Source organism: Platichthys flesus, chromosome 10 (genome assembly GCF_949316205.1).
Source record: "Platichthys flesus chromosome 10, fPlaFle2.1, whole genome shotgun sequence".
Classification (NCBI taxonomy): domain Eukaryota; kingdom Metazoa; phylum Chordata; class Actinopteri; order Pleuronectiformes; family Pleuronectidae; genus Platichthys; species Platichthys flesus.
In genome coordinates, this window is record NC_084954.1 from 21,415,593 (window position 1) to 21,429,728 (window position 14,136).

At 41.9% G+C, this 14,136-nt stretch overlaps 2 protein-coding genes across 2 annotated transcripts in view; one reads left to right on the forward strand and one right to left on the reverse strand.

The window, feature by feature from the left end:
• The window catches only part of LOC133961403 (calpain-1 catalytic subunit-like), a 30,943-nt gene that overhangs the window by 2,967 nt on the left and 13,840 nt on the right, over positions 1-14,136 (reverse strand). The window contains exons 13-19 of the mRNA XM_062396492.1: positions 6,040-6,093; positions 5,826-5,889; positions 5,440-5,497; positions 5,268-5,329; positions 5,032-5,100; positions 4,802-4,880; positions 3,493-3,609 (exon numbers count right to left, since the gene is read on the reverse strand). Of these exons, the coding sequence (XP_062252476.1) occupies positions 3,493-3,609; positions 4,802-4,880; positions 5,032-5,100; positions 5,268-5,329; positions 5,440-5,497; positions 5,826-5,889; positions 6,040-6,093 (503 nt within the window). The remainder of the gene's footprint in view (positions 1-3,492; positions 3,610-4,801; positions 4,881-5,031; positions 5,101-5,267; positions 5,330-5,439; positions 5,498-5,825; positions 5,890-6,039; positions 6,094-14,136) is intronic.
• On the forward strand, positions 451-3,295 carry LOC133962549 (zinc finger MYM-type protein 1-like). The gene is made up of 3 exons (XM_062398185.1): positions 451-1,934; positions 2,048-2,150; positions 2,520-3,295. The coding sequence occupies exons 1-3, from the start codon at positions 1,312-1,314 to the stop codon at positions 3,045-3,047; spliced, it is 1,254 nt and encodes a 417-aa protein (XP_062254169.1). The 5' UTR covers positions 451-1,311; the 3' UTR covers positions 3,048-3,295.

Sequence of the window (14,136 nt, forward strand, 5' to 3'; positions counted from 1 at the left end):
AAAAAAAATGACATGTCAAAAAACATTATATATCAAATAATTTAATAAGAAATGTACTGTTTTAAAGCGTTAAATGTGTGCCGGAGACCGTAAGCCCCTGTCAAAAACCACTTAAATGTGACCAAATATAATATATTGCCATTCGTTGAATGATAACATACGATAACGTCACTGAGAGAGAAGCCACTCCTCCCTGTGGGCGCCGGTCAAGTGGAAGTCTATGGAAGCCAAAAAAAGGGGCAGGAACATTTGAGCAAGGACAGTTCTCATTGGCGGATGACAGTTCGAGCCATGGGCGCACGTACCTTGCGCCCACAGCCAATGAAAGGGTTTCTAACAGGACTGTCCAATCAGAGACCTTTTTTGATTCCCTCACATCACATATCTACAGGTGCAGCATAGTTAGCACTTAGCAGATACTTGTTTTAATCTGAGAGTATGGCGAATGAAAACTCTATTTTAGCTATTCACAGAACACCATTCAATCGACGATCGGATGTCGATAAAAAGAAACTAAAAGAAATGGGACCTGACCGTCCGGATTTAAAACTTGAACAGATAAGCACTGACCGCGGAAGAACCTACAAGCGGAGCTTCTCCTCCAGCCTTTATGCTAACCGGAGCTGGTTAGCGGGCTGTGCAGTGAGTAATGCGTTTTTTTGTTTCCCCTGCTTGTTGTTCCAATGTACTTGGACTGAAATACTCTGGACTACAACGGGGATGAGGGATCTAAAGCACTTCACCCAGAAATGCAAGAAACACGAATCGTCTCGCTGCCATCTCACTAACAGCATGAAGCTAAGTCTCTTTGGGAGACTGAGTATAGCGGAACAGCTCGACGAAGGGTACCGAATTGGCATCCGTAAACACAATGAGGAAGTAAGGAAGAACAGGCACATTCTCTCAAGAATTATAGACTGTATTAAGTTCTGTGGTGCATTTGAGTTGGCACTGCGTGGTCATGATGAGAGCGAGAGCTCTGATAACCCAGGGATATTTCGTGGCTTGGTGGACGTTGTTGCCTCACTCGACGGTGCACTGAAAGACCATCTCGACAGCGCGACTGTGTTCAAGGGAACATCCAAAACGGTCCAGAATGAACTTCTTGACTGTATGCTGGCTGTTGTTAGGGAAAAGATCATAAGCGAGATTCAAAGCAGCGATTTTCTATCGATCCAAGCAGATGAGACCACGGATATTAGCACACAAACCCAGCTTGTGCTTGTGCTTCGCTAATTAAATGGTGCTAACCTGGAGGAAAGATTCTTTGAGTTCATCCCTCTGCAGTCAGCTACAGCAGCGACCATTGCCATGGCATTAAAAGAACGCCTTGCTGCCATCCTCCCAGGTGAGCAGAAAGTTAAACTCATCTGCCAGGCATATGACGGTGCCAGTGTAATGAGGGGTACCTCTTCAGGTGTTCAGAAGAGAATCCAGGACGACTACCCAACTGCCCACTATATCCACTGCTATGCCCATCAGCTCAATCTTATAATGCAACAGGCCACCTCTCACATTGTTAAAGTCAAGAACTTTTTTTCTGACTTGGGTGGATTAGCTGCGTTCTTTTCAAGATCCCCGAAGCGGACCGTTGTCCTTGATAAAACAGTGGCCCGTAGACTGCCAACGGCCAGCAATGTGAGGTGGAACTTTCACAGCCGTGCCGTCAATACTGTGTTTGAGCACAGAGATGACCTCATTGACTGCTTTGAAAGAATTCGAGCATCAGATGGCTTTGATGACAAGACCAGCCACGAAGCAGGAGGCCACATCAGGCTACTGGAGGATCCTGATTTCAACTTCTTCCTTAAACTGTTTCATCGGATAATGCCACACGTGGACATTCTCTATGCCAAGCTCCAGAACAGAAACATAGATTCAGTCTATATAAATCGCTGCATCCAGCAGTTCCAAGAGGACATACAAAAAATCAGGTAATTTCATTATTGTTATTATTCTGTAAGCTTAGTCATAACATTCTTATTTTACATTAACCATAGTAATAAGACAAATGTGATATTTAAATTATTATTATTTTTATTTACAGAGATTCAGTCCATGCAATGGTGGTGGAGCACAGGAGTGGCTCTGAGCAGCCGAGGAAGCGCCGGGCTATCGATCAAGATGAGCTTAAAAGGATTGCCACAGAGGTGAGTGTCAAAATCAGCAGATGCCTGTGTTAAAGTTCAATGTTTTGTCTTTCCCACAGCAGAACACATGTTGGAAATTGTGAGATTTGTGTGGATATCATATCAGACTATACTTTATCTAAAATACCAATTCGAAATGTTGATGAGCCATCAGACCTAATTCCTGGCTTTTGTGTGTCATGGAGTGGGGGTGTGTGTGTTTCATAGCACCAGGCTAGTTCCTGGCTTTTGTGTGTCTAGAGCCAGAGCTGTTAGACTCTGATTGTTGGCTTTTGTCTGCAGCCAGGACAAGATGGTTGAAGTCAAAGGTTATTAGCATCTAAATGCCCCACACCTTATCTGTCTGTCTCTCTCTATATTTATCTGTAGGTATGCGACACCATACTTGGACACACCAAGGAACGCTTTGCCTTCAAGGACAACCTCATCAGTGCCACCTTACTGGACAGCCCCCAGTTTGACCACTACCTCGATGCATTCCCTGAAGTTGCTCTGGCCACAACATTGAAGGCCTATCCTGTGCTCGATGGAAGTAGGCTGAAGACAGAGCTTACCCTCATCTATGGCTCAGAAGAATTCCGAACCTGTCGTGGTGCTGTGGATCTTTACCAGTTGTTCAAAGACAATAACCTTTCTGAGGTATTTTCAGAGACAGAAACACTGCTTAAAATCATCATCACAACTCCCATGGCCACTGCTGAGGCTGAGAGGTGTTTTTCAACACTGAAAAGGGTTAAAACCTTTCTCAGGAACACAATGACTCAGGACAGACTGAATGCCTTAGCCATGCTCTCAATGGAAAAAAGGCTTGTCACAGACATGATTGACTTTAACCAGAAGGTGATAGAGAGATTTGCCAGCTTGAAAGAGAGGAGGGCTAAGTTTCTTTACAAGTAGTAGGGCCTACTCTTGACAAACAACAAATGTAAAATGTTATGTCTCTTCTGCTCTAAACCTCTTTCGTGTGAGGGTGTGGGCACCTTTTTTATTCTGTTCATCTCTGAAACCCTACCCAATGTCTCTTACCTATGTCCCTACCATTCTGCTCTGAACTGTCATGCCCAAAGTAACAGGTTATTGTTATTGTTGTTGGATACTAGTGTTGAGCACTGTATGTTATTGAAATAAAGCTATGTTTTTTTTAATATTCTAATCAAAACCTCAGTTTTTTTTTCTCATTGCGGTGGGCTATTTAAACCGCGCCGCCCAAGTGCGCCCCCCCCCAAAAAAATGTCACCAGCCGCCACTGTTAATAAGTGAGCAGGTCATCAGAGTTTAGAGTTTCGCCATTTCCTTTCTGATGGTCGCATAATGGCTTTGTCGGCTGTCCAAATGCACTTACGGGACATGCATTCAAAGCGAAGGATGAGGCTGATGAAACTCTCCAGTGTCATGTGTCCAGAGGAGGCACCGTAGCGCAGAGCCATCAAATTCAGCATGCCATCGCTGACACGCTTTCCTGAACAATAGACATCAGACAAGAGTTCAGAACATTATTTTCCTCACTGATTCATCTGCAGATTATTTGTAATAGGACTCTCATACTGTTGCATTTTGTTGCAAGGAGGCTTGAATAGAACAAACCCACATGGAAAGGGAGAATGTTTAAAAATTTGCCAATTTTTTAATTCATAAATGCAAATACAGGGGGCAGCATATTGCTAAAAAGCTAGGTTCTCCACTCGGTTCAACAGGATAATTCAGTATCTGGATATTTGCAGCAATGGAGTCCAATTCATTACTTTAATGAAAGAATGTGCTCTGCATACATTAAAAGCTTGTTTGTATGTGTTGCTGACCTTGCAGTTAAGAAATTAATGAACTTTTTTAGTTAAAAAAGTAATTTGACAAATAGAAACTAAATAAAAACCTATATTTGAAAAGCTCAAGAAATGTAGCTCAAAACATTTTACAACAAATGAATTATATGGGCAAAACATGCCCTGACCAGCAGGATCCCTCTTCAATTCTTCCCTATTTACTGTCCTCATTCCCCTTTTCTCTGCCGCTGAATTTCCTGTTTTCTCCATTGTCTCTACCAATTAAATACACAAAGGCCCCCAAAAATAACCCATTAAGAATTAACTAACCATTGTAGATACTGCTTTAGGGATGCTAGGGGGCGGATCTTGAGTCAATCCCAGCTGACATCTGGCGAGAGACCAGGTACGCTCTGAACAAGTCGCCAGTGTATCACAGGGACTAACCACTATTTACTCTAAATTAACTATTCTCATGGTTAATTTAGAGTCTCCATCAACCTATCCCCAATCTGGTAATAAAGACCACAGCCAAACTGGGATCTGAGCCAAGAACCTTCTTGCTGTTAGACGACAGAGCAACCTATTAAACCACTGGGCTGCCCATAACAATGTGACATTAGACAAAAATCGCAGTTGAAGTGTACAGTTTGGTGGAAAACGGTGAAAATCCATTCCCATGTCACAGTCTGACTTCCCATTGAGTACTTTGTCAAGATCTGGTGGATACCTTATTTATTTAGTACCTGGTTTCCTAACATTGCTTTGTGTATAAACATTTTGGGGTATTTTCTGTCATTGTACACAGTTCATTTGTTTTTAAACGTGGGGACATTCTTCCAAAAGGCAGTGACGTCTGCCAACAGGAGACAAAATGAGTTTATCATCCACCTGAGGCCATGACAGCATTCCGGAGCTCATTCAGAGACAGTGTTCCTGTAAGTGAAACGTCTTTTTGGGAGAAAATGTCCTGTGTAAAAACAACAACAACAGTTTAGTGAAATCTTGAGGTAATCAGGTAGAGCACATAGTGTTCAGGATATAAAGCAAGATGTTTCCTAACCGTTCATTAGAGTATTGATGTAATAATTATGATGTAATCAATCGTTGGGTCCTTTTACCTTGTACACGATGACCTTCTTCCACAGACGCAGGAATTCCTCGCCATTCAGTTTGCCCGTGATAGACGTCTTTAACCCAACATTAAGGTATTAAGTCAGAATGCTGTTTCATGTCTCCACCTGACTTTTAAATCTGTTCATGACTGTTAAATGAACAAAAGGGCAGACAGGTCTCTGTAAGTGCACACCGCTTATATCACTACATTCTAGTGTAGCATAAACATCACGTAGGATACATCCATCAGAGAAATCATGCTGCGACAGGCATCGATGCTGAAGCCTCCAGATTTCAGATCTCCTGAACCAAAACAAAAGACAGCAGGAGATTCAGTTTGGCCAAAACTCAGCAACTAGGCAATGCAACAAAAGATAATTACATACGACTATTTTTAACCAAAGTTTTCAAACCTTTCAAGATTCGGTCATTTAGAATCGTCTGGAGCAATTCAGCGTCCACTTCTTCATACTGGAAAATGAATCAGAAAACAAGTCAGACTAATAATAATAATTATTATTATTATAATAATTATAACAGGGTACACAGGGCACACACATGAATGTTTCTCTTATGTGGAACAGATTGCAAGTAGTGACAGCCGCACCACTGCAGCTGAAACTATTTGTTTGAATATAAGATTGATCTTGTTTCTGATTGCTTGGAAGCTGGGGGATACAGCTAACCTGGCAATTTAAAAAAAATAACCCAGTGTCATACGTCTTTCATCCAGTTCTTGGAAAGAAAGCAAATAATACTTTTTAATATGTTGTCCTATTGTCGGAGGCTCATAAATTACCTTGTCAGAGTATTGACGAAAAATGTGTCTCTTATTTGCGTCATCCACTCTATTTTCGTCTGGTGTTTTCTGAAAAAGATGGCGTGTTCAGTTCCAGATGAGCTGAGGTAATACATATATACATGTGTCATATATGATCAATGCATCAGTAAAGAACATGGATCAAAGCAGAAACACCAAAACTATATTAACACAGACGGTCAATTCAAAAAATGTCTGCACCTTTTCTGTTTTGTTGTGTTCGTGGTTATGGCCTCCAGAATCCTCACTGAGAAGAAGAACATAAGTCATCAGTACTCGTGTTCATTGCAGGGAATTATCACATACGCTACCTAATTAAGGTAAGTAGTGTTAGGGTTAAAACGAGATTCAGTAATTAATAGCTACAGACATTCACACAAGAAAAACAATTTGTCTTTATTTTTCTGTATTAAAAAAATAATTGTCCGTTTTTCTAAATTAAAGTAATAATTTTCATGAGAAAAATAAAGGTGTTCTGTTTTGCTATATAGAAATATTATTTTCTCATTTCATGAGTGTGGTGACTATTCAAAAAACCTAACTTGTCCCCTGATGGTGGTTTGGGATGGTTCTTAACTCGATTCCAGAGTGAATAAAAAAGAAAGGTTGCGAAGGTTATGATGTCTTTGGGTGAGGTTCCCGTTTATTTCAACAAAAAGGATAAGGCAAGTTGACAAACAAAAAAGCTTCTATTGATTCTCTGGCTGTCGTGTAAAAACTGTGTCTCTCCCACCACCACTCCACTCAAACTAATCAGCTCTCCTGATCTCTAACAGCTGGGGCAGATTCTGGGGTAAAAGAAAGGAACAGAAACAATACTGCACCCTTGTGGAAAAGTAAATACCTACACAACATAAAAAATGGCTCCTACACACCGGCCCCATAATTGTGTTGGTGTGCACTACAATTATATAAACATATTTCAAAAAGGAGCCAAAAAGAGTGTGTGTGTGTGCAAATCTTCTTCTTCTTTCAGAAGTCGGTGTCCATAAATCAAACCTTCTTTCTTTCATAAGTCAATCCATAAATCAGTCTTTAATAACAATCTTTATGTCTCCAATAGCATGCAGAGCTTGGTGACAGGCCTCTCCAGAAAGCCTGTCTTGGTCTTCAGCTGAACTGACCGGACAACACCTCTCCTCTCTGGAAAGGTTTTGGTCACTTTACCCATCAGCCATGAACTTCTTGGAGCAGAAGGGTCCATGATAACAACAACGTCGTCCACAGAAAAATTCCTTCGTGGCTTTGTCCACTTTTGTCTTTCTTGGAGCAGTGGAAGATACTCCCTTACCCACCGCTTCCAAAATAAATCTGACAGATACTGTACCTGTCTCCATCTTCGTTTGATGTATATATCACTATCATCAAAAAGTCCAGGAGGAAGAAGGGGTTTGGCCTTCAACAGAAGAATGTGGTTGGGTGTAAGTGTTTCCAGGTCATTAGGGTCATCGGATAGTTTGGTTATTGGGCGACTGTTGAGAATGGCTTCAATTTCACAAAGAATAGTGCAAAAGCTCTCATCATCCATGGTTTGCTGTTTGACAATGGAATACAGCACCTTTCTTATGAGGCGAATGATCCGCTCCCATGTTCCGCCGTAGTGAGATCCAGCAGGAGGGTTGAATGTCCATGCTATTCCTCTTTTTGCCAAAGCACTTTGAATTTTGTTGTGATCCAGGGCTCTAAGAGCTTCCCTTAGCTCTCTTTCAGCTCCAACAAAATTGGTGCCGTTGTCTGACCTGAGGTTGGAGATTTGCCCACGTCGACACATGAACCGTCGGATGGCATTTATGCATGAATCTGTTGTCAGTGAGTGGGCTGCTTCAAGGTGTACTGCCCGGCTGGTCATGCATGTGAAGATTACGCCATACCTTTTGACCATGCTGCGACCTCTTTTGATGTCAATAGGGCCGAAATAATCCACGCCTGTATTAGTAAACGGTGGCAAGTCTGGCAGGAGTCTTTCAGCTGGAAAGGTCAGACATTTTCTGTTCTCCAACTCTCCCTTGAAGACGACGACAGGTAACACAATCAGCAATGATTTTCCTGCAGGCTGAGTTTGCATTTGTTATCCAGTAGGTTTTTCGAAGTGTAGATATCATATGATTACGTCCAGCGTGACCCACTTGCTTGTTAATATGTTGTAAGATAAGTTTGGATATGTATTGATCTTTAGACAGAATTATTGGATGTTTTACTGTTTCAGGCATGGATGCTCTTCTCAGGCGGCCTCCTACTCTCAACAGCCCATCTTGGAGTGTGGGATCCAACCTGTAGATGTCACTGTTGGTTGGCACAGATGATGCTCCTTTCTCCAAGAGGGAGATTTCCCTGTGAAATCTTTGCTGTTGGCAGAGGCGTGCAATTTCCAGTTCTGCATTATGTAAGTCATCCCGTGTCAATGGTTGAACATTTATCTTTGCTTTGTGTTGATGTCCTTTGTTGCATGTTTTACCTTTTTTCCTTAGCTGTTGAAGTAGGTCTTTAAACTTCAAAAACCAGGCGACTGAAGTTTTGAGTTTTTCCCAGTCTGAAAAATAGGTTAGAAGCTTGTTCATAGTATTGGATGCATCATCAACAACACAAGCATTAAATGTTAGGTCTTGTTTGACCTCGGGGTCATCCAAGCTGACGGCAGGTTTGTTTACCTCCTGTTTTGGCCAGGTCCTTTCCTCAGTCAGCAGAAACTCTGGTCCTTTGAGCCAACGTTCACATTTCAGAAAATCAACTGACAGTCCTCTTGAAGCCTCATCAGCGGGGTTCTGTTTAGAGCCTATGTACCTCCACTGGGCCACCTCTGTAGCTTCTCTTATGACAGCCACTCTGTTCGCTACAAATGTGTTGAATCTCTTTGTTTCACTTGAAATGTAATTAAGCACCGTCGTGCTGTCGGTCCAGAACACTGACTGGTCCAATTCCAGTTGAAGCTCCTTTGTAATCATCTTGTCTAGTCTGACAGCTAATACAGCAGCTGTGAGTTCAAGCCTTGGTATTGTGGTTTGTTTCATGGGGGCGACTCTGGACTTTCCAACCATGACAGCAATGTTAACTTCATCAGAGATGCCTTTCAATCTCAGATAAGAAACAGCGCCGTATCCACACTCACTAGCATCTGAGAAGTGATGCAGCTGTGCATTGCTTACCTTTCCAAAGTTCTTCGGCTTGATACACCGTTCCACCTTTAACAGTGACAATTTATGCAGATTTGTCAGCCACTGTGTCCACTTCTGCAGAAAGGTTTGTGGTATTGTGTCATCCCAACCAATTTTTCTTTTGCACAGCTCTTGTAGCATCAGCTTAGGAGGCAGTGTGAATGGTGACAAGAAACCAAGAGGGTCATAGATAGAATTAACCACTGACAAGATTCCACGGCGGGTACATGGACGATTTTCCAGTGCAATCTTGAACATGAACATGTCTGTTTCTGCATACCAGTGCAATCCAAATGCTCTTTCAACAGGCAAGTTGTCTTTATCCAAATTGAGCTCTTTGGTTGCTTTGGAACGATTTTCTTCAGGGATGCTGGCAAGAACTGCTCGACTGTTGCTCATCCACTTTGAGAGCCGAAAGCCTCCTTTGGCACATGCAGCAGTGAGATCTTGTACCATTTGCAAAGCTTCCTCTTCTGAAGACACAGACTTTAAACAATCGTCCACGTAAAAATTTTGTTTGATGGTCTGTAAAACTTTGTCACTGTAATGAGCCGTGTTGTCATCAGCAACTCTCTTTAACGCATAATTGGCGCAGCTCGGTGATGAAGTTGCTCCAAATATATGAACTTTCATTCTGAAGTCCACCAACGGTTGCATTACATTTCCATTATGCCACCACAAAAATCGGAGAAAATCAACATGTTTCTGAGAAACTTGGACTTGGTGAAACATAGCTTGAACATCAGTCATGATGGCAACTGCTTCTTGCCTAAATCTCAGAAGAACACCAAAGAGGGAATTTGTGAGGTCAGGACCTTGTAACAGCTGGCTGTTCAAAGATGTGCCTTTGAAACTTGCTCCACAGTCGAATACAACTCTCAGGGTTTTCTTCTTGGGATGATACACCCCATGATGTGGTATGTACCAGATTTTACCTTCAGTTCCGTTCAGTTGCTGTTGAGGCACCTGCTCCGCATAGCCACTTTTAATAACATCATTAAGGAAGTGCACATACTCCTGATGATACTCTTTGTTCCTCTGAAACTTTCTTTTCAAACTCATGACTCGTTGTTCAGCAATGCATCGATTGTTTGGCATTATGACATCATCATCCTTAAAAGGTAAATCAACACAATAATGGTTGTTTTCAAGACGAATTGTTTTTTCCATAATGTGGTGAAACCTCATATCTTCTCTTGACATTAAAGTGTCATCACATGACCTTTCATTGAAGTCTTGGTTGTATTGTGTGATTAACAACTGTTCCACTTTATCAATGGAGATCCTATTGACAGTGACAGTAGGGCAGCCATTCTTCCCTGTATCACTTCCACTTCCTTTAAGTGGGCCGTTCACCACCCACCCCAATAGGGTCCGAACAGCATAGGGTCCATCATTACAGCTGTTAATGATTTCCCAAGGCTCCAAAAGCTTTGAGGCATTTGTGCCAATCAACAAATCCACTCCAACTTCAAGCTCGGGAACTTTAATCTTTCGCAGGTAAGGCCATCTTCTGAGATCCTTTTCTGTCGCAATATTGTTTCTTGTAACTGGCATGGTTTGTTGAGTGTTAACCTCAGGTAGGTCTAGAAACCTGTTGTCATCATAACCAGCTACTTCCAGTCCAGTCAGAACATGAGTCTTTACAGTGTGTGCTTGTCCCATAGTTCGCAGGAAGATGTGTGTTTGGATACTGTCCATGTTCAGCTGTCTCATCAGGCGTTCTGTACAAAAGGTAGCTGAGCTTCCTGGATCAAGGAAAGCGTAAGTGGTCAAAATTTTGTTTCCATTCTTAACCTTACTTGTACAGGTACAATTGAGAGAACACATTTCTGTGTACCGGCCCCAGTGTGAGCACAGGTCTGCTGAGGGACAACAGTGTTGTTTGACTGTTCAAATGTTCTGAATTTAGCTGGATTGTGAAGCATTGTAGGATGTCTGAAGTTACATACATCACATGTTAGACGTTTTTTGCAGCTCTTGCTGATATGACCTGGTTTTAGACAACCAAAACAAACACCACTTTGCCTTAAAAGATCAAGTTTCTCACGATGCACTTTGTTCTTAAGATGTACACAATCTTCTATTGCGTGATCCTCTTTACATATGCAACATGATGTAGTCTTGCTTTTTGATAAAGAAAAGGCATGGTAGAGCGGTGCAGACCTTATACCTGCTGAAGTGTTTACAGCTGCCACAGTTGCTGGATTTGTATTCCTGGGTGGAAATCTTGGGGGAGCTTTTCCTTTAAGTGTAGCAGTTTGTGTGTCTTGTAGGTTACCAAAAACAGGATCAGAGAGAATTTTGATCTGATGTTCCAGAAAGTTGACCAAATCAGAGAACAAAACTCTACTTCCTCGTCTCTCCTGTAGGTCACAAACAGCTGCTCTCCATCTTTCTTTTAATTTGTAGGGCAGTTTCATCACAAGCTGTTTCAGGTTTGATGGTACATTCATTTCTGCCATATATTGTAGACTTTCCATCATGTAGCAACATCCTCTCAAGAACAACATGTATGTTTGAAGAGCGGCAACATCTTCAGCTTTTATTGGTGGCCAACTTAAAGCTTTTTCCATGTAAGCTGCCCCAATCTTCATTTCATTGCCGAAGTGTTCCTTTAACAAATACTTGGCTCTGTGATAGCCTTGATCATTTGGCATGTGATAGCAGCTTCTGACCAGTTCTCTAGGCTGCCCCCTGGTGTGCTGTTCTAGGTAGTACAAGCAGTCCTGGAGATTATTGACTTTTCTTTCAACCCCCTGCTCAAAGGCCATGATAAAAAATCCATACTGTAGAGGGTCACCATCAAATATGGGTATTGCTCGAGGTGGAAGAGATGCTGAGTGTTGTTGTTGAACCAGCTGAGCAGTGATTTCTGTTTGTCGCTGCATAATGTTGCCAATGTCCTGTATTTTATTTTCATTTGTGTTCATTTGTGGTGTGGTACAAACATTGCTTGACCTGTGACCTTGCAGTGAATTGAAGACAGTTGTATGGCCTCCTGGTGTTCTTTGTAGGGATTGCATGGGTTGTATTGAAGTGAGGGTTTCCCATGGTTGTGTTTGGGCAGATTTTCTTTCCTTAGGGCGTGCATCATGCAGGTGTGAGGGTGGTTGCTGTGAGGGTGGTTGTTGCACTGGTTCTGACTTTGACCTTTGTGACATTTCCATTTTTGATTTTGTGGCTTTATTGAAATATGAGCCCATTCCATCGGATGGTGTAGAACCACTTCCCACCACACTGCTTTCCAGTATGGCTATTTTAGTTGTAGCAGCAGCTAGTTGGGTTTCCATTTCCAGTTGTTCCTTTTGTCTTTTCAATCTTTCCTGTTCTGCATGCAGTTTTTCCTCTTGAGCCTCCAGTGCATGTTTCCTCTTCAGAGCAGCCATGTGTTGGATTAGTGCTGCCTTTTCAGCTTTTGCTCGTAAGCATGCAGAGCTTGTGATGGAAGATTTAGACGAAGATTTAGACTTAGATGAGACCCGTGTTTTTCCAAGGGGGGGAACATTTGAAATACTATCATTGGGTTGAATCTCATCCTCCTGGTCAACATTTGGTTGAATCTCATCCTCCTGAAGTACAGACTCTTTGTCACAATGTGTTTGAGCATCCTTCAACCATTTATACACATCACACATGAACTTTTCATTTGCTTTAAATTTCTGTTCAAACCATGTTTGCTGCCTTTTCCATTCTTCTTCAGGCAGTGGCATTTCCATCAATGCATCATGAGTTTCAGCAGCAGCATCACACAGTTTATTAAACTCCTTTATAAGATTTTCAACATTGCTCAAAGAATCAGTTGTTATTTTGACAGATAACAGATCATCGATCTGCAACTTGATTTTGGATGCTTGATTCAAGGTTAACTTCCGGTTCTTTTGTAGGTTTTCGATTAGAAATGAAACACCTTTTGCAGTTAATTTTCTCTCTCTTTTTGCAACATCACTTTTTACAGCACGTTCTTCAAGTTTTGCAACATCACTGTTTGCAGTTGCAACATCACTTTTTGCAACACGCTCCTCAAGAATAACATTTTCAACATCAGCATTTTTCTCCATTTCCACACTGTCAATATGTCAACATGTGACGTCAGCAGACAATAGCAGTCATTCACAGGTGATGATCATTTTCCTCCATTTTCCAATTAGCTTTCCATTTTCATTACCTTTTCCATTCATCAACATTCATGACATCCAGTTCCAAAATCCAATGCATCAACACAGCCCAGTTCCATTAAATCACTCAAACAGGCTCAGTTTCTTTGTTTGTGCAGTTTTATTGTCTGCTGTTTCCTTTACCTTTCTCATCTGGCTCTGTCTGGTGAAGAGGGGGAAGGGGTTGCAAGCTAGTGATGTGTCCTCCCGTGTCGAGGCTTCGAAGCGTGTGTCGAGTAATCGAGGATGATTTTTATGAAGCGCGTATCGAGGCTTGTGTTGATGACGTATGTGATGACGTTCGAAGCCTCGCGAGCCGGCCGAGCACGTCACTGATTCAGGAAAGGGTTCGCGGGTTTGGTGTGCGATTCAAAATAAAAGGGGCGGCGAAACGCAATGGATTCCCCCCCACACTACTTGTCTTGGGACTTTATTGTGCGTTTGCTTGCAATATATGCTGAGTATTGGAGGGAGAAAAGGAATTTATTTCCTAACTTGTACAAACTTGCGGTATCTTTTATTTGTACCCCAGCATCATCTGTGCGCTGTGAAATGATCGTTTCTACAGCAGGCGAAATTATTTAAACAAAAAGGAATCCGCCTGAAACCCAGCACTGTTGAGAAGCTGTTGTTTTTAAATAAAAATAAATTAACTGTTATCCATTTTGTACGTGTTCGTGTATTGGCATCACAAACATCATTAATTCGTTTATTCAATTCAAAGCTTCACACACCAAAGCCATGGTTTCATTATAATTACATTACATTTAATGTCCACTTGATGGCGCAGTAGAGCAAATGAAGCACCATGAAGCTTCGGCCCATGAGCGAACCAATTGGATGGAAAGCTTCAAAGCTTCATGAAGCTTCATCTCACCATCACTATTGCAAGCTCCATGGCCTCCTCTTGATCCACACAGCAGCCTCTTTCCATCCAAGGCAAAGCTCCTTACTTGTCCTCCATCCAGGGCAAACAGTTTT